Genomic DNA, 18,580 nt, shown 5'->3' with positions numbered 1-18,580 from the left:
CCAAGATGCCACTAAGGCTGACCACCTGCTCTGCATCATTTGCTGAAGCATTAAGTCCACTGCCAAACAAGTTAGAATCTGTTAAAATGGAGGACAGGGCAAGATGGCATCTACCTGAGGAGACGTGTGCTGGGAACTCCTGAAGCCTCTAGCGAAACTACCAGGACAATTGTCCTTTTCACCCTCTTTGATGGGGAAAAGGAAAGGGAAAACCGGGGCTAGAGCCTCTCCCAATCTCAGAGGAAATCCCACTCTTAGACAGGCAATGCTTGAGGTATTCAGAATCTTGACGCCGGGTATGCAAACGCCCGCTTTGATCGGTTCCTCCCATGTCGGGAAGAACCTCAGCATTGAAGCGGCTTCGTTAAGCCCTCTTCTCCAGCTACCACCCCTGAGACCGGGAAGCAGAACGATAACAGCAGTGGAGCCTCGGATTGACTTACCCGAAGTTGGCATGTCTACCCCGGTGGCCGCAAGAGGACCTGCCGATTTCTCTACCCCAGTGGATTTACCATCGTTTGGTGCAGCAGGGGCTGATGTGCACTTGCCTTCGCCAACTCTGGGAGCTGCCCCTGTGGGTCTCGAGGTGAAACAAAGACCAGCGATAGTAACACTTGAAGTGCTGTGGGATGCTATCCAGACCCTGAACATTTCACTTCTTCAGGTAAATAATTGTCTTAAACAAGAGTTATCTGCGTTGAAACAATCAAACAATATTCTGAATGAAAGAGTTCAATCATGTGAAAAAACATCTGTTTTGCATGATGAAGAACTAAAGAAATTACAAAGTTCCATGGGAACACTTATACATGATAGAAATGGCATGGAAAAGAAGACTGAATATCTAGATAACCAGACTAGGAAGAATAATTTGAGATTTCTTAAATTCCCAAAATCACCACTAATTCCTCCTGTTGAAATGCTTAAGAAATACTTTATGGAAATACTGGCTATACCGAAGGAAGCACTACCACCGACAGTAAAAGCTTACTACATAACTCGATCTTTAACTGTTTCAGACTTCCAGCAGAAGCAACAATTAAATTTAACGGAATTTCTAGAAACTTCTCTTGATGTAATCTCTGAGCGAACAACTCTCATTGTGACTTTTGCTTTTGAAACTGACAGAAACAACATTCTTCTTTATATTTTAGACATCTCTCTGCAGAGTTTCTTGGTTCTAAAATACAAATATTTCCCGATTTGAACAAGGGAACTCAAAAGAGGAGACTACTACTACTTGACATTTCTAAAGCGCTACTAGGGTTACGCAGCGCTGTACAATTTAACATAGAAGGACAGTCCCTGCTCAAAGGAGCTTACAATCTAAAGGACAAAAGTACAGTCAGTCAAATAGGGGCAGTCTAGATTTCCTGAAAGGTATAAAGGTTAGGTGCGAAAGCAACATTGAAGAGGTGGGCTTTGAGCAAGGATTTGAAGATGGGTAGGGAGGGGGCTTGGCATAAGAGGAGACGTCAGTTTATGGATTTGAAATCAAAAATTCTTGCTCTTGGCAGGACTTTTCTTTTAAAATTTTCCTGTAGATGTTTAGTTTCCTTAAATGCAGTTAATTATGTTTTCTTTGAACCAAGGAAAATGCAGGAATTTATTCTACCCATGAACAAGATGTTCCTTGACTGGATACACCCACAGTGTGAATGCTGGAAATCACTAGCGGACGAATAACATACTCCCTCTCAGTTTGTTTTCATTATTACCTATTTTATTATAATTCTTTGTATCTTGCCCAAATTTTGTGGACAAATTTATTAGGTTAATTTCCAATAATTGGCTTAAATTCTATGTATTCTTTTTTCATTCAATTTCCATCATTTATGTTATGTAAATGTAGAAATTATAAAGAATTTAAAAACAAAAGAATCTGTTAAAATGATCCAACTGGGGATTCTAACAGAACGCCCTTCTTGAGGTTGTGAAGATTCAACCAGCAACTCAGACTGAGGTGCGCCTCCTGAGTCCACAGAACTAAACCGCTCAATGACTTAGTAAAGATCTTTGAAATGGTCTCATATGTGCCTGATTCCACAGCAATAAGTCTACGGTTGCCACTACAGAGCCCAGCATCTGCATATAATCTCACACTTGAGGGATATGGAGATCTATTAACACTTGAATCTAGGCCTGAATCCTGAGAGACCTCTGAGTAGGCAGAAAAACTCTGCCTTTTCTGGTATTCAACTGAGCACCCAATACTCGATGTTCTGATAGGGTGACAAGCTGCTTTTCTTGAAGTTTATGACCCAGCTGAGAGACTACAAGAGTACTCAAAGGCTTTCTTCCCTCAAGCTGACTTGAATTAGCCAGTCATCCAGATAAGGACGGACTCTGAAGCCTTCTCAATAAAACACTGCCACTACCACAACTATGATCTTGTGGCCCGACCAAAAGGTATGGTGTGTAATTAAAAGTGTTCAACAGAAGTTTCTAAAGTTTGCAGCTCTGGGACAAGTGGCCAAACTGTAAGATAAAGGTATGCTTTAATCAGATCCAACAAATCCAAGTTAAGAATTCTCCATGATGGACCACCACAATGACAGAATGCAATGTTTCAATTTTGAAGAGACCACAAGGGTGTGATTAACACTCATGAGGGTCAAGATAGGGTGAAAAGTACCTTCTTTTTTGGGACTACAAGATAAATTGAATACCTGCCAGTGCCACACACTTCCTGTGGCACAAGGCCAAGTGCCCTCAATTCCAGCTTTTGGAGACTGCAACACACAGCCTCTTTCTTTGACAGGTATACGAAATGGAGATATCACAAAAGAAAATCTATGAGGTGGCAGGAAAACTCTAGTTTGTAACCTTGTCTGATCATTTCCATTACCCACTGGTCAAAAGTCATCTGGGCCCACAGAAAGACATCCTCCAACATGAACTGTCAAGGGATGAGCCCACAGCCCATAATTAGGCAGATCCAAAACCAAGAAGGGCTCTCACTCCCTGTCCTTGACCTTTCTTGTCAGCTCAAAAGGAAGACTGAGAACAAAAACACTTATAAGAACCCATACGTCCCAGACAGTAATGCTTAGTGTCACAAAATTTCGATCTGCCTGAAACAGAAGAGGAAAATTTTTGTTTACCTTCCAGCAACCTTCGAGACTTAGAATCTCCAAGATCTTTAACTAGCTTTTCCAAATCCTCAGCGAACAGTAACTTCCCCGTTTGAGTCTTAAGAGATTGTGTCCACAGACCAATAGCAAAGCCACAAAAGATACATTGCTACAGCTGAAACAGTCAAACATCTGATTTAAGTTCTAATAAAGTCATAGAGGGCATCTGCTATATAAGCTATATCTGTCTTTGAAAGTGCAGGCTCTCTAGGCGACTCCAAATCCTCTCCAGAAGTCTCCTCATGAACTTGCTGAACCCAACAGAGAGAGGTTCTGGAAATACAGTCATACAGCTAGCCACCTGAAGACCCAGACCAGAAACTTCTAATGCTTGTTTTAAAAATGCCTCCAATTTACGATTCTGAACATCTTTCAGAGCCATATCACCTTCCCTAGGGATAGTTGTTTTCTTAGTAATAGCCATCACTAAGGCATCCACCTTAAACTGATTAAACATCTACTTTTTCTCTGATACTAAAGGATTAGACTTAGCCATAGCCCAATCAATATTGAGCCCTGCCTCAGGAAACTTCCACACTCTCAAGATCATGTGACTAGCCTGATTAACAAGCAAGGCTTTAGGAAGCTTCCTTATTCCGTCAAGAATAAGATCTCCAACCAAAGACTCCTTAGGGTCCAGAGTATCCAAAACAGACAAGGTTTCTAAAGCCTTTACAAGAACAACTAATTCTTCCCGCTGGAAGAGATGAACTACATATGATCACCACCTTCTGCTACTAGACTCTCACAAGAGAAAGAGAAGACAGAAGAAATCAAACCATACTGTGACATTATCTATGATCTAACAGAATGAGACTCCAAGCAATCCAAATCTCAATTCTCGGTCTCCTGGAGCAAGAAGTGACTTCCAGCAGTCTGGGTGCATCCTGAAGATCTGGAAAAAGAAACACCATGAGAATGCTTCAATAAGTAAGTTTTATAGAAGAGGACAAAATCAGGAGACAGAAATTAGGAAGCTAAAGGGTCTCTATATCTGTGGAACAGCTGTAGAAAAATGTTCACCCTGAGAGAAGCAGCAGAAACCAGCATAGGAAAAGTTAAAAATGGCTGACATCTGAAGAAAGTCCCTCCGGAGCTGAGCCGTATCAGAAAAGAAAGTCCACCTGTGCAAAGAACTCGACCTAAGTCTGGAGCATTAAACTGTTCCCATGTGGCAAGCACTGCACAAATCCTAGTTTTCCTAGCAGCTGCTGCAGCAGAAACAGCAATTGGCATGCTCAGCCGGGGCTGCATTCATGGCTCAGTTAGCACCGAGGAAAACAAAACAAAAGTAACATTTTGAAAGCGCGTACATGCTGTTCCCAAGGCAGAAGAGGATGTCAGCTGCTTGAAAGCAATATAAATACAGCCAGCAGGGAAACAGGAGGAAAGAAAGAAATAATGAATAAATCACAAATTTACCACACCTAGCAAACTTAAGCCCTGATGATCAAAGGTAAATACGGGCGAGCGCTAGAGGCCACTAGTGCACACATTTACCAGCACTCAATGTTCAGAGGGGTCTGGTATGGCAAACAACACCTGCGCCAGGGAATACTGCAGAGCTCATTTAAATATTTAAATGAGCTCTGCAGTATTCCGCCCATATGATCACAGCACACCAGGGAAATATGACAAGGGGGGAGGGGGTTAGGGGGCTGGAGGTCCACCAGACCTCCAGCCCCTTGCGTGCCTGTTTGACAGGTCTGGCCTTTTTTCTCTTTGACAGCCCAGACCTGTCAAACAACTTCTGCGGGGAGGATTGTGCCTTGGGGGCATGGCCAGGCACAATCCTCTGCAGAAGTCCCCCAATGATCAAAGCTAATAGGGTGCATAAATTTGCATGCTATTAGTTCTGATCACGAGGGCTTTAGTCCCCTCCCTCCCGTGCTGTTCAGAACAGCATAGGGGATTTGATCATCAGGGCCTTAAAGAAGTGACAGAAAAACACCTCAGCATTGCTTACCAGGTGGTCCTCTGTTTCCCTTCTCTCTTTGATTGCTTTTTGCCTTTGTGTTAATTAAATTAGTAACACGATGCTGGGTGGCCGAGGGGGAGACAGACTCTTCTAGTGTTTCCCTTATGGCTTTCATTTAATTTTTCTTTTTTCAAGAAAAAACTCTGGATTTCTCCTAGAGCTCAATTGGAAAACAGTTCTTTAACTAGTCCAGGAGCTAGAAACACCATCTGCCGGAGACAGAAAAAAAAACTGTTGAGCTTGAGATGCAGTGCCCTTTACAGGGCAGAACTAACAAGCAATTGCTCTCCGTCTCTATCTGCTAGTAGACCCATTGGTTCTGGACTGCTCTTGTGGAAATAAGGAAAAGATTATTTAAGGGGTATGAGTGGAAGGAGTCAACAGGAATTAATACAGTTATTTAAACTGCAATCATACGACTGAAATTAATGTTTTACTTATCTGTTTTTCTGTTTACTGGTGCCATTTCTTTATAAGTACTTTTAGTTTTTGCTCTACTTACCTCTGTTTATGACAAATACAAGAACTGTGAGCTTCATCAATACAGAGGAAGTAGGATATCATTTCAGGGCCGACAAACACAAAGGGTTTCTGCAGTACTGTTGGACATAGCATGATCAGCAATGAAGATGAAGCTACCGAAGCAGGCCGCAGCGGGTTGGAGTACAGAAGGGCATAGCGAAGAAACCACATCACACATACATATATTTAAGCATTTCTTTTTAGTTTGCAGTTGACAATACTTAATGTTAGTGACCAGGGATGGATTTATAATAAAGTTTGCTTTCTTACAGAGAAGGACTTAGATTATTACTTAGATTATTACCAGGAAATATTCCTTCATTACCACGCATGTCTGGTAACCCTGGTTTTGTCAGAATAGTAGAATTTATACTATATTGACCAGCGTACCACTGGGACTAATATTTTCATGTGCAACTTACCACATCACTGAACACCACTGCACAGCAATATTGTGCAATCCAGCAATTTTTCAATGGGAAAGTTTTGGTCTGTCATTCAGACATTTTAGAAACTTTCCCTTACCAGTACTACATATATTTCTACAACAAGCTCACCCAATGTTTGAATCTATGCGACACATTATTTGCCCCAACATATGAAAAATACAAATAGGTGGTGATGTGGCAGCAGTTGGTTAGTCATGACTACTAGATGATAATTCTCTCTGAAGCCTTGGCAAAGTTGCATTACCTCCATTTCTTTACCTGGAGCTTAGTAATGCTATAGTAACAAGACCATGTCTATCCACTTTGGAAGCTGTTAAGAAGAGTACATCTGCCACATTAAGCAAAAAGAAAATCCACCCCAGAGATAATTGCATACATACATCTGAAGCATAATACCTAACATGAGCCAGGATCCAATTTGGATAAAAATTTGAATTACAAATGCAAATAATTATTTCACAAGTGGAAATTCTGGATTTACCTTCTGTAACTGCCGCTAAATCCTTTACCTCTCGGTGAAGGGCCATGTACGAACCTGCAGGTGCTCCCATAGATGCAGCTACCAGTCTTCAGCCAGTTACGGCATTGTGTCTGCAAAACATCCATGTGGGAAAGTTTGATGTTGGAATTAATAGAAATTAAATTTCATGTCTATGCCAATGACAAACAGTATTCTAATACATCCAGGAGCAACTCTATACCAGCTACACCAACTGCCTCAGTAACTTCACAGCTAGCAGGTGTGTGTTAAGTGTACTGCAAATTTTTGCTTTTTGTAAACCACTTTAGACTTGGGATTTAGAAAGTTAGAAATGACCAGATTAGATACTGCTTTTACAGATACCAAACCTGGTTACAACCTGGGCAGTAGACACAATCAAATTTCAGTATCAAATTTCAGTATGTAATCAGACATGGGGCACTGTTGAGATGGAGAATAAGGAAATAGTAATGGGGACAGACAGGTCTTGAATAAGTTTTCAAATAAAGGAAGCAGCACCAAATAACCTATTTAATCTCACCTCAGCATTACTCCCAGTGCTGGGTCCAAGACGTTCAAATACACTGGGCCTTCGAGATGTGCTGTCAGATATTGTCTTAGTATTTTCCACTGTCACTTTCCGTCTAAGTTTTGACATTTTATATTTTTTTTTCACTAAAAGAGAAAAAGAAAAAAGTGTTACCCATCATATTAAAAATTAGGTAACAATTTACTTAGAAGCGAGGTCAGTTTTAAGGAACAAGAAACACAGCTACCAACAATTGCTTCCCAACAGCACATGTATAACTAAAAGTTCAGACTGTAAGTTGAAACAACTGACACTACAGCTCACAAAGTTTCAAACTCATATTAATTCATCAACCCTTTTGCATCTGTTATGTGTCCAATATATGCATTCTTTTTCTTATGCAGTTCTTTCTGGAATACAAGACTTGAATGAAAGTACTTTTTATTAAACTATACCTAATGGTTTAAAATTGTCTCAAGATCTACTATTCCACTAACCATATTATATTCATAATTTATATATGTTTAAGTTATATCTACTCGGAGTTTCGATAACGATCTGTATAGCAGTACCCAGATTTAGTTATGATTTCTAAAATAAAAGGCAGTTTCAGAAGCTGAACAAAATTCTCTCTTCTTGAATGAAATATAATTCAAATGAAGGATTTTATTAGTTTTAAATTGTGAAATCAAGTCTCAAGGCACATACTAGTTAGGAAACATTCTAGTTCAGCATCCATACCTACAATCCAATAAAGCAGAAACTTGGCATTTGCCCCTGAATTCTATAAATGGCGCTTTAAATTGCACACCCAAATTTGCATGTGCAACTTAACTGAATGAGCCACTTAGCGCAGATAATTGGAATTTTAACAATTATTGGTGCTAATTGGCTTTAATTAAAATGTATGCATGTTAATTTTACGTGTGGGTTCAAAGGCTATGGGAGGGTCACAGGCAGATCATGGGTGTTTTATTTATTTATTTTCAACACTTGATATATCACAAGTGATTCTTGAGGTAACTATATGCATGTTATAGAATTTGGGGGATCCATTCCTAATTTAGACACAGGGATTTATACCAGTGTTTTGTTGGTATAAATGGCTGCGCCTAAAAGTAGTCACGATTCCTGGAGTTAAACGCTATTCTGTAAATACCAAACTTAGCACTTTTTTTTCAGCACCAATTTTTTTAGGCGCCATTTATACAATTTAGTCCTTGATAGGTTGAGGAAAACATATCACCCAGGTTGAACTTGATCAAGTGCAGTAACCCTTCCTAAAGTAATCAGCATTTCCCTCAGCATTTCTATTGATAACCCTCAGAACATAGAACTAGAATTTACACATAAAATGTAATCCTGTAAAAAAAAAAAAATCAAAACATTACAAATGACAAAAATCAACATCATTTTATAATACCTTTACACAATTCAAAACATAACTTAAATTCTGCTAAACAGCTTAAAAGTTCTCTGTGAATTACAAAAGATTACGCTAGTCAGTAACTAGTATGTCACAAGTGCAAGATCTACATATTAAATTCAACCTGTATGCTCAAGTACGATTTCTGAAAGCCTAAATTTTTGTTTTTTGAGGAAATATATAGTTAGTTTGAATTCATAACTCTATTGGCTGAGCATTCCACACAAGAGCAGACAGATATGTTAACGTCTGTACTAGCATTTTCTTAGCTTTATCTCCTCTATCATCGGAAAAAAAGATAAAACCAATTTGTCTTCAGAACGAAAAGATCTCAGAAGGGGAACAAATGTCAACAGGTGGCTTTTGCATGGATATTTTAAATACCATGCAGACCAATGCAAAAGTCGTATGAAATTTAATTCATCTTTCTTTCTTACAGAGGCCGCAGTCACAAAGGGAAACGGGGCACTACAGCTACTGCTGTCAAAAAACTTAAACCCTTTTAACCACGAACAGTTTTCTTAACCATAAAGACAGGCAGAATCCAGAAAGCTCCCTCCAAATGATTACAGCACGGGCAGAGCAAGTGCATCTGTCCCTTTTGAATGTTCGCCTTGGCTGGCTTGGAAGTCCTGAACTCTACTTGCTCTTATGTGTGTACATACAGTGCGCCGCGCAAATCTACCGGCCCTTTGCAATTACATAAATAATTAACTGTGGGCAGCCCGGGAAGCATTCTGCTGTGCAGGACCCTGGCAGTGCTCTCCCCCTGTCCCTTCACCTTCCTTCACTTACCACCGTTCCAGTGCTTGCGGCGGCGCCTGCCGCCGGGTACCGAATCCCGGGCCGTGACAGAGCAGGGAAGGGGGCAGGTACCGGGAGCACTACGCGACCTCCCAGCGCCCGCACACCAGTACAAAACCTCCGGACTCCTCCCTTCCCGCTATCTCGCTGCTTCCCCGCAGCCGCGACTGCCCTTCGGCCGGCCGCCGCACAGACCCCGTTCTTCGTGTCGTCTCTCTAGCCGACCAGCGCCCCAGCACACAGGCCCAGGCCGTCGGGGGGAAACGAGAATCCAGTGCGCAGGCGTCAACGACCGGAAGTGCGGGGAGAGAAATCAGGACTTCCGAGAGCAATCTAGGGGCACAGAGCGATGTGGCGGAAGAGAGGTGACGGACGGTCCTGGGCGCCATGATTGAAGAGGGCAGATGGACCATAGAATAGCTTCTGGGTAGCGGTGGTGCTGTTTCTGAGCTTGGATGTTGTTTTAGTTTTCATTGTTATGTACTTGTCTTTATTGTAATTTATTTATTGCATTTGTATCCCACATTTTCCCACCTATTTGCAGGCTCAATGTGGCTTACAGAGTTTTGTTATGACATGTGAGACTACAGCAATAAAGCAGGAATATCAGGGGCTGGGCTCAAATATCTTTTACGACAGGAAAAAAAAAATCAAATCTAGTACAATAGGCAGTATATATTTAAAATAAATAGGAGAAAGTATTTTTTTTTTTCACTCAAAGCACAATCAAGCTTTGAAATACGTTGTCAGAGGGTGTTACTCAAGGCAGCTAGTAGCATAACCGAGTTTTTCATGGAATTTAGATAAGTTTATGGAAGAAAAAAAAAATCACTAAACCATCGTTAATTCCTGGGAATGATACTTGGGATTTTTCTGGGTACTTAAGTTGTGATTGACCTTCCTCGGAGGCAGAATGTTGGGCTCTAAGAAACTTGGGTCTGAAAGTTTCCACAGCAACAGTGGGTGTGGGAAGTAGAGATAAACGTAGTCACAAGGGCTGCTTGAAGACACCAAGGACAGAGATAGAATAGGAGGGATAACCGATTGCAGACCTACCTCTTCATCCCCCTAAGGTGGGGAGAGATCTTCATTTTCTGCAGCGCTGATTGGACTGTGTTTCCTTATGATGGACGTTTGCTTACCTTCATTATTGTTGGGTTCCTACCTCTTAGGTGACAGGCCGGCAAGATAAGGTTAGGTGAGGAAGAGGGGGCGGGAGCAAACAACTGTGAATCTTGATGCTGTGTGTAGAAGACTAGAAGAAGCACTCTCCCAGCACGTGTTGTTGCTCCTAAAATCGGCCCCTAAATGTAATCACGTCGTTATACTCACAGATCTCATTGAGCTGCAAAACTTATCCAAGCTTTTCCTCAGCATTTTTATACGTGTTGCAATATTTTTCTCTGGGGGCCTATGCCAGAGATTTAGCTTGCTCTGTGTAAACAATTTTTTTTTTCCTGCTGGAGATGATGCAACCTGCACCTGTATAACCTCTGAGGGTGCCTCTTTATTCCGTTAGCTGCCCTGGTAATAAAATAGTTCCTCTGGAAAATCCTTGTATAGCTCTTTAAGGACTAGTTTCATAAAGCATTTTCCACCTTTAAAGCACATTTTACAGGAGGATAATGGCTCTTATAAAATTGCATACAAATATACAAGTAAAAAGTAGGTGCACTGCAGGATAGGTGTAGGTGTTCCCAGGGATGGAGTTGTGATGTACAGGCCTATTTGAGAAAATCTGCATGAACATGACACGTACACCTTCATAGCAGGTGTAAATATGTGTGTACATATTGCCTTTAACAAAATAAGAATAAAATGGGTGCCCTTTTTTGGGGCATTTCACAAAAGTAGCCTGTTACGAAATTATCACTTACGTCTGTTAATACAGTAAAGGCTGGTTTCCTTTTCAGTCCCTTTCTTTATAGATCTCATGTAATACGCTTGTTCTCATAAAGTATCTCCTTTGTAACTTAAATTAAGTGGCTCATCTCTGGACATTGTCTTCCTCTTTGATACCTTTCTTGAAGAGGGAACCCAGAACTGCATCCCATATTCCAGGTTTAACCTACCAACACAGCTAGAGTTACTAGTGTGTGGTACCACATTAACATGTTATCAGTAGGTCCCATTGCAGATAATGAGACCTTGGTATAATACTGTGCATTAATGGTGTTGGCGAGTGCTAATGTGATAGCACACATTAGTATCTCTATCAGCAGTTGCTTGATGCAGCTAATGCAATGATAAAAGAGTGTATTTAGCTTCAAGTTCCTCTTCTCATTTAATATATGTGAGCTTTATCTGGCTTGAGTGGCCATCAGCTGGCTTTGAATATTCATATTATCTTTGTCTTTCACTGACATTTGTTAAATTAGTTTTCATTTGTTAAATAGCAACCACTCGTGATCAGTTTTTATTAGCTATAGCAGCCATTTTTCTCAAAATAGAGAAAACGCCTTAGTACACTTGAGAGGTCCCATTTTACATAGAACATAGACATCCAGGTCAGGACATGCTCAATAGTGGCATTAATTTTGAAGAGACTCTATAGACACGACAGAACTTCTTCTAAAATACCTGCAGGAGTGCATCTGTATTTGCCAGTAGGTACAGCAGGAGCAGTCATTTTAGAAATATATATGTAGATAAAAATGAACAGCGTGGACTGGCAGCTTCCACACTGAAGTGTGAGCTTGCAACTTCTGTATGGAAGTGGCGCGGCATCCTCATGTAGTTAGCCCGTTTTAGGAATAAAATGGGTCCTGCTGCAGATAACTCAAGCTAAGCTTTAATAAAAGACACCCTAAGTGCTGCCAATTAAATAACGAGGCTGCAAGTTTAATTTGGTTTTATTTTGGAGGCAGAAACAATGGGGGATTAAGGAGAATAACTTCCTTAATCCCTCATATAAAGCCTTGACTAAAAGGAGCACTTTAAAAAGAAATCTGTGTGTGGCTTGAGGTGATATAAAATCTGATAGGGATATTTTCCCCCATATATGTGTATTCCCTTTGAGATGGGGAATATGCATCTACATTTTCTCCCACCATGCCTCCTTGAGACCGCTGAGCAATGTGGATCTCATGTAAACAGTGGCTTTCTAAAATTGCTGTATGTGATCTACATGGAGATGCTTCTGAAATAAGACCCTTATGTAAAGAAACAGCATATTTTAAGCCTGTAAAATGTGTTGGATATTTTTCTGTCTTAAATATGTCTGAAGTGTATTTCTCCTATTTGACCATCAGATGCTGCATGTTTATGCTTAAAGCTGTTACAGAGAACTGACTTCACTTTCTTTTAGTTAGCACATAGATAATAAGAACCGGTTTTTATTTGAAACTTGACTATTTTGGGCTCTGGTTGGCCTGGAGTTTGAAATTACCCAGCAGGTGCTGGCTGTTGCTGCAGTTTCAGCCTGGGAGAAGAGAGAGAGAGAACTGTTTGCTGAAGCCCTATAAAAAAAACAGTTATATTTTGAATTGATTTGCTGTTTTCTGACACTGACAAGTCAGATTATGACCCATGAACTGCATGTCTAAAGGCTCAAACTTAAGAAGTCTGACAGCTGCATCTGTAAGCTCTGCTTCAGCATTCTGTGTATACTTTCTGCTGAAACTGTGAACTCTAGGTCATTCTGACTCTTAAGAGCACTATTCCATCCTCCCTGACAGAGTCGGTGCCACTGGTTTGAAGGTTACAAGGTTTGAAGACAAGAAGTGTTGAGGATCTAGATAACACTATGATAAACATGGGTGCTAGGGAAATTCCTCTAACAAAATGGCTGCTATAATTTTCAGTAAAAGAAACCTTGGAATTGCTGTGTTCTATAAACAAATGTTCTGTGTTTTTCCATTTTATGTAAACAATAAAGTAAGACCGAAACTAGCTGATGTAACATAGAAATCAGCTGAAATTGCAAGTTGGGAGGGGATTGATGCCAAATCCACTGTATATAAGGCACTGTTGTGTTGTATTTAGTCGGGTGAGAAGCTCAACCGAGTGACTCTTTATCACAGTGGTCTCTCTCCCTCTCGTAACAAATTGCTATAGCCTGATTTCTTTGCTATTTGCTACCTGTCTTATTGCTTTATTATTGCATGATTACTCTGCTGATTACTTCACTGATTACTTTGTCTAATTACTTCACCTGATTACTTTGTCTAATTGCTCTATTGCCTGATTGCTTTGTTATTATCTATATTGGAATAATAACTTTTGGAAGGAACATTACTTCTGATTAGCTAATTAGGGGTCCTTTTACTAAGGTTCACTGAAAAATGGGCTGTGCTAGGTATAGGCACATGTTTTGGGCACATGCAGATCTATTTTTCAGCACGCCTGTAAAAAAGGCCTTTTTTTCCCAAAAATGGATGTGTGTCAAAATAAAAATTGGCACACGTTCATTTTGGGTTTGAGACCTTACCGCCAGCCATTGACTTAATGGTAAGGTCTCACACGTTAACCGTGCGGTAACCATCTACGCGTGTAGAATGACGATGATCGCTCAGTTTCTGCCACTCGCCAGACAAAAATTATTTTCCGGCGTGCATAGCAGACGCGCGTCAAAACTGAAATTACTGCAAGGGCCACACAGTAGCCGGGTGGTAACTCCAAATTGATGCACGTTGGGCGCGCATAGGTGCCTTCGCGGCTTAGTAAAAGGGCCCTTTAGTTTGCATGCCCAACTTTGGGTGACCTATACAGAATCTGGTGGATTATGTTTGATTTTCGACTACAGATGAGTGCTTGATTTTTTTAAAATACATTTTTCTTAATATGACAAATTTTCAAAAAATTACAGTTTGCTTTTCAAACTTGAGCAATTTATTATTACATTCACATAATAATTTTTAAGAAGAAACAGCACTATTCCATCCTCCCTGACAGAGTCGGTGCCACTGGTTTGAAGGTTACAAGGTTTGAAGACAAGAAGTGTTGAGGATCTAGATAACACTATGATAAACATGGGTGCTAGGGAAATTCCTCTAACAAAATGGCTGCTATAATTTTCAGTAAAAGAAACCTTGGAATTGCTGTGTTCTATAAACAAATGTTCTGTGTTTTTCCATTTTATGTAAACAATAAAGTAAGACCGAAACTAGCTGATGTAACATAGAAATCAGCTGAAATTGCAAGTTGGGAGGGGATTGATGCCAAATCCACTGTATATAAGGCACTGTTGTGTTGTATTTAGTCGGGTGAGAAGCTCAACCGAGTGACTCTTTATCACAGTGGTCTCTCTCCCTCTCGTAACAAATTGCTATAGCCTGATTTCTTTGCTATTTGCTACCTGTCTTATTGCTTTATTATTGCATGATTACTCTGCTGATTACTTCACTGATTACTTTGTCTAATTACTTCACCTGATTACTTTGTCTAATTGCTCTATTGCCTGATTGCTTTGTTATTATCTATATTGGAATAATAACTTTTGGAAGGAACATTACTTCTGTCCTTTCCGTCTTTTCTATCACAGTATCTTGGGGTGGATGTAAAGAGGTAGAAACCCTATTTGCCCCACATTTCCAAATTGTGTATTTCTTATGGTAAGTAGATATATCAGAGAAATAATTCCTACATAATTACAGCCCTCACTGATACCAGGTTGTCAGAGGGGGCCATGTAAGAACAGACTCCACTATAAACAATTTGATCTCCCTCATCTCCCCATGTACTTTCTAGGAAGTATGCAGATGTTTAGTTAGTTTTCTAATTGATCCATTTTTCAGTTACTTGTTATTGTTTGCTATTTGCACAATTTTTTTGTCCACTGTGCCAAGTTCTGAGAATAAACACAGTTGTTTGTTCGTTCTGCCTGTCTGGACTGATAAAGAATCCTGGTGGCTTGTGTTTTGGGTGTGTGAGTGCTTTCTGGGAACTGTGGGACCACTGGGAGTGTGGCCCCAGTAACCTAGAAATCACTGGGTATAACTTGGGAGCAGGAGACTCACCCAGAGGTGGTTATGACCCAGTCGGTGGGAGGAAGGTGCTAGTGTAGAACTAGCGGCAGGTGCAGGCGGACCTGAGTTGTGCTGGGGACAGACCATCTAAGTGGCCTCGGGGTATCCCCAGGCGGGTGGCTAAGCGTTTTGTGACACAGAGCTAACGATTAGTGCACACTAAATGATAAGCTGATTTTATTCCCATATGCTTCTTAGCGTGTAGCATGCACTAATCATTAGTGCATGCTAAATCCGTTGGTGCAACTTAGTAAAAGGAGCCCTCAATTACCCATTTTCCCCAGAATGACTCCAGCTTATCACCCTCAAAAGAGGCATGCTTACTAAAGTGTGATAAGCAGTTCACATATGAATTATCATGTGTGAGAAATCCCAGCATCAGTGGCTGAAGGCACACACCGACGTCTATCTTAAAGAAACAATGCGAGTAGGAGGGGAGCCACGGCACTGTATTTATTTGTTTGGCGGGCATGTGGGAAGGGGAGAGGAGGAGGGAGCAATGCATTGCCCTCTCCCCTAGTTCACACCCCTGAGTGCCCCCAAAATTGGAGGGCTGGCTATGCCCCTGGCTTGTATAACACTGTCCAAACAACTCCTTTGCAAGTCCCCCACACACGTTGGAGTGTCGAAAATGGGATGCACATAATTTTTTTTCTGTCGACCTAAGTGCAAAGATTAATGGTGAGTACTATTGTGAAGTTTTACTATCACAGTAACTGCTACCGGCCATGAGTAGGATGAGCAAGACAGTGCATCTGCTCGTCCAGCTGCTGCAGAGAATGACTGTGGATATCATTTCGCCATACATGTGGTCCCCTAACAGTCCGGATCAGAACCCTGTTGATTCCAGGATTCGGGCTCTTATGCAGCAGTGTGTTTATGAAAGGTCGATTCGTGACACTGATGACCTCAAGCAGCATCTGGCTGAGGTGTGGGCCAGCTTGAGTCAGGATGTCATTGATGCTGCAGTTGGGCAGTGGAGAAAATGACTCTTAAGTACATGTGCATGCCAAAGGGAGCCATTTTAAACATTTTCTGTAGGCTTATTGCAAATTTATTCAAGATGATATATCCCAACGTTTATTGAAATTGTTCAAGCTTTGACAGAGTTATGCAGAAAACAAGCTTTGTATAGGTTTTTTTTTTTTTTTTAAAGTGTGTATATAAGGAGGTCTTTTACTAAAGCTTAGCTCGAGTTATCTGCAGCAGGACCCATTTTATTCCTATGGACTCTACTGCAGATAACTCAAGCTAAGCTTTAGTAAAAGACCCCCTAAATATCTGCTTTTTAGTTGACATTGGGGCTCATTTTCAAAGCACTTAGGGCCCCTCTTACAAAGGTGCGCTAGTGTTTTTAGTGTGTGCTAAAAAATAGCATGCGCTAAATGCTAAGATGCCCATTATATTGCTATGGGCATCTTAGCGTTTAGCGCATGTGAATTTTTAGTGTGTGCTTAAAACGATAGTGCACCTTTGTAAAAGACCCCCTTAGACTTACAAAGTTCCATAGGTTACCAGGAGGCGTATTTTCAAAGCACTTAGACTTACAAAGTTACATGGAGGGGCATAATTGAAAGGGACGTCCAAGTTTTGTTGAGGACATCCTCGCAAAACATCCCAATGGAGGGGCGGAGAAACCCTTATTAATCAAAACAAGATGGACGTCCATCTTTCGTTTCGATAATACGGTCAGGAACGTCTAAATCTTGAAATTTAGGTCATCCCTAGAGATGGTCGTCCCTAGACTTGGTCGTTTCTGATTTTTGGCGATAATGGAAACCAAGGATGTCCATCTCAGAAATGACCAAATGCAAGACCTTTGGTCGTGGGAGGAGCCAGCTTTCTTCGGTTTCAAATTCTGAGTCTGACGTCCTGCACGTTGTACATGCAAGACGTCAGACTCAGAACAGAAAGCTTTGCTGCAACGGAAGGGAGGACCTCGGCTGGCGGGGGTTGGGGTGGGTTGGCGGCGGGAGGGGCGTGGAGAGAGTCGTTGGCGGGGGTCCAGGGTCAAATCTACGGGGGCCCAGGCCCCCGTGGCCCCACGCAGATACGCCCCTGGTCTAGATGCTGCGATACTGATTGAGATTTGTCTGCTGTAGTGACTGAAAAATCGTTCACTTTGAAGATTGCTCTTACCGCATGATTATGCGGTAGGGAGCACTTATTACTGCCGGGTTAGTGCCGCGCTAAAAAATATGGGCCAATTTTCCCTAGCATGGGAAATGGCGCGTGCTGAGGCTGGAACTACCACTGGTGCCATGTTGGGCCAGCAGTAAATCCAGATTAGCATGCTGTAAGCCAGCATTGGGTTTACTGCCGCTGTGTAAAAGGGCCTCTTGGTGCACATCTCATGCCTAACAGTGGACGCCATCATTTACACCTGCCAAAGGCTGGTGCCCAGCTAATGGCAGTTTGGCACTTAACTGTCATTATTCTATTACAAATTCTGGGCTTACTCCCAAGCCCTAACCCACCCATGCCCCTCCCATGGCCATGCCCCCTTTGGAGTTGTGCGCTGAGAATTTTAGGTAGACATGTTATAGAATAGGATGTAGTTCAGATCTGCACTTAACTGCTAATGACTGCAAATTATTGATTGTTAGCACCTGATTAGCTAATTAGGGGTCCTTTTACTAAGGTTCACTGAAAAATGGGCTGTGCTAGGTATAGGCACATGTTTTGGGCACATGCAGATCTATTTTTCAGCACGCCTGTAAAAAAGGCCTTTTTTTCCAAAAATGGATGTGTGTCAAAATAAAAATTGGCACACGTTCATTTTGGGTTTGAGACCTTACCGCCAGCCATTGACTTAATGGTAAGGTCTCACACGTTAACCGTGCGGTAATCATCTACGCGTGTAGAATGACGATGATCGCTCAGTTTCTGCCACTCGCCAGACAAAAATTATTTTCCGGCGTGCATAGCAGACGCGCGTCAAAACTGAAATTACTGCAAGGGCCACACAGTAGCCGGGTGGTAACTCCAAATTGATGCACGTTGGGCGCGCATAGGTGCCTTCGCGGCTTAGTAAAAGGGCCCTTTAGTTTGCATGCCCAACTTTGGGTGACCTATACAGAATCTGGTAGATTATGTTTGATTTTCGACTACAGATGAGTGCTTGATTTTTTTAAAATACATTTTTCTTAATATGACAAATTTTCAAAAAATTACAGTTTGCTTTTCAAACTTGAGCAATTTATTATTACATTCACATAATAATTTTTAAGAAGAAACAGTTGCAAAATTAAAGGACTTTTGGACCATGCTGGTATATGAGAGTTAATACAT

At 41.3% G+C, this 18,580-nt stretch overlaps 1 protein-coding gene across 2 annotated transcripts in view; it reads right to left on the bottom strand.

Moving 5' to 3' along the window:
• Window positions 1–9,712, bottom strand: part of ZC3H13 (zinc finger CCCH-type containing 13) — a 215,599-nt gene extending 205,887 nt beyond the window's left edge. The window contains exons 1-3 of one of the 2 annotated variants that reach the window (XM_030200507.1): window positions 9,315–9,712; window positions 7,106–7,239; window positions 6,565–6,674 (exon numbers count right to left, since the gene is read on the bottom strand). In XM_030200507.1, coding sequence (XP_030056367.1) covers window positions 6,565–6,674; window positions 7,106–7,222 — 227 coding nt within the window. In that variant the 5' untranslated portion in view covers window positions 7,223–7,239; window positions 9,315–9,712. The remainder of the gene's footprint in view (window positions 1–6,564; window positions 6,675–7,105; window positions 7,240–9,314) is intronic. The other variant, XM_030200508.1, reaches the window with a different exon arrangement.
• Between the last annotated feature and the right edge of the window lie 8,868 nt (window positions 9,713–18,580).

Source organism: Microcaecilia unicolor, chromosome 4 (genome assembly GCF_901765095.1).
Source record: "Microcaecilia unicolor chromosome 4, aMicUni1.1, whole genome shotgun sequence".
In the NCBI taxonomy this organism is placed as follows: Eukaryota; Metazoa; Chordata; class Amphibia; order Gymnophiona; family Siphonopidae; genus Microcaecilia; species Microcaecilia unicolor.
Note: the sequence above shows the minus strand (reverse complement) of the source record. Positions and strands in the feature narration are given on the sequence as shown.